The 375-nt window shown below is 64.8% G+C and overlaps 1 protein-coding gene across 1 annotated transcript; it reads right to left on the bottom strand.

The window, feature by feature from the left end:
• Positions 1-11: 11 nt before the first annotated feature.
• Positions 12-231, bottom strand: LOC104462596 (alpha/beta hydrolase domain-containing protein 14A-like; the record flags this gene model as incomplete). Its single annotated transcript, XM_010074593.1, has 1 exon — positions 12-231. A coding segment is annotated over one exon (220 nt), but the record flags the coding sequence as incomplete, so codon positions are not given.
• Between the last annotated feature and the right edge of the window lie 144 nt (positions 232-375).

The raw sequence follows: 375 nt of genomic DNA, 5'->3' as shown, positions 1-375 counted from the left end.
CCTGCCGGTACTGCTCAGCAGCATAGTCCTTGGTGCCCACGGGCGCAATGGGCACAAAGCCAGACAGTTGGTTTCCCCGTGCCAGGAGGAAGGGCAGGGCGAAGCGACCGCTCATGGATGGGCTGACGAGAACAGGCCTCTGCATGCCCAGCTCCTGGAGGACATGGTCCAGGAAGGCCACTCGGCCCTGCTTCGTGACCACCGTCTCTGCCGGGGGTGAATCCCCATAGCCTGGCACAGGGCAGAGGGCACAGCGTTGGCGCGGGGCAGGAGGGCTCATGCAGGCTGCAGCGGTCTCTCCCCTCAAGGCTCAGCTGGCTTTGGCAAAAACCAGGCACCCAGTCGAGCCCCAGTGGATGTACAGCAACAGCCCCC

Source organism: Pterocles gutturalis, unplaced genomic scaffold (assembly GCF_000699245.1).
Source record: "Pterocles gutturalis isolate BGI_N339 unplaced genomic scaffold, ASM69924v1 scaffold29142, whole genome shotgun sequence".
NCBI lineage: Eukaryota > Metazoa > Chordata > Aves > Pterocliformes > Pteroclidae > Pterocles > Pterocles gutturalis.
Note: the sequence above shows the minus strand (reverse complement) of the source record. Positions and strands in the feature narration are given on the sequence as shown.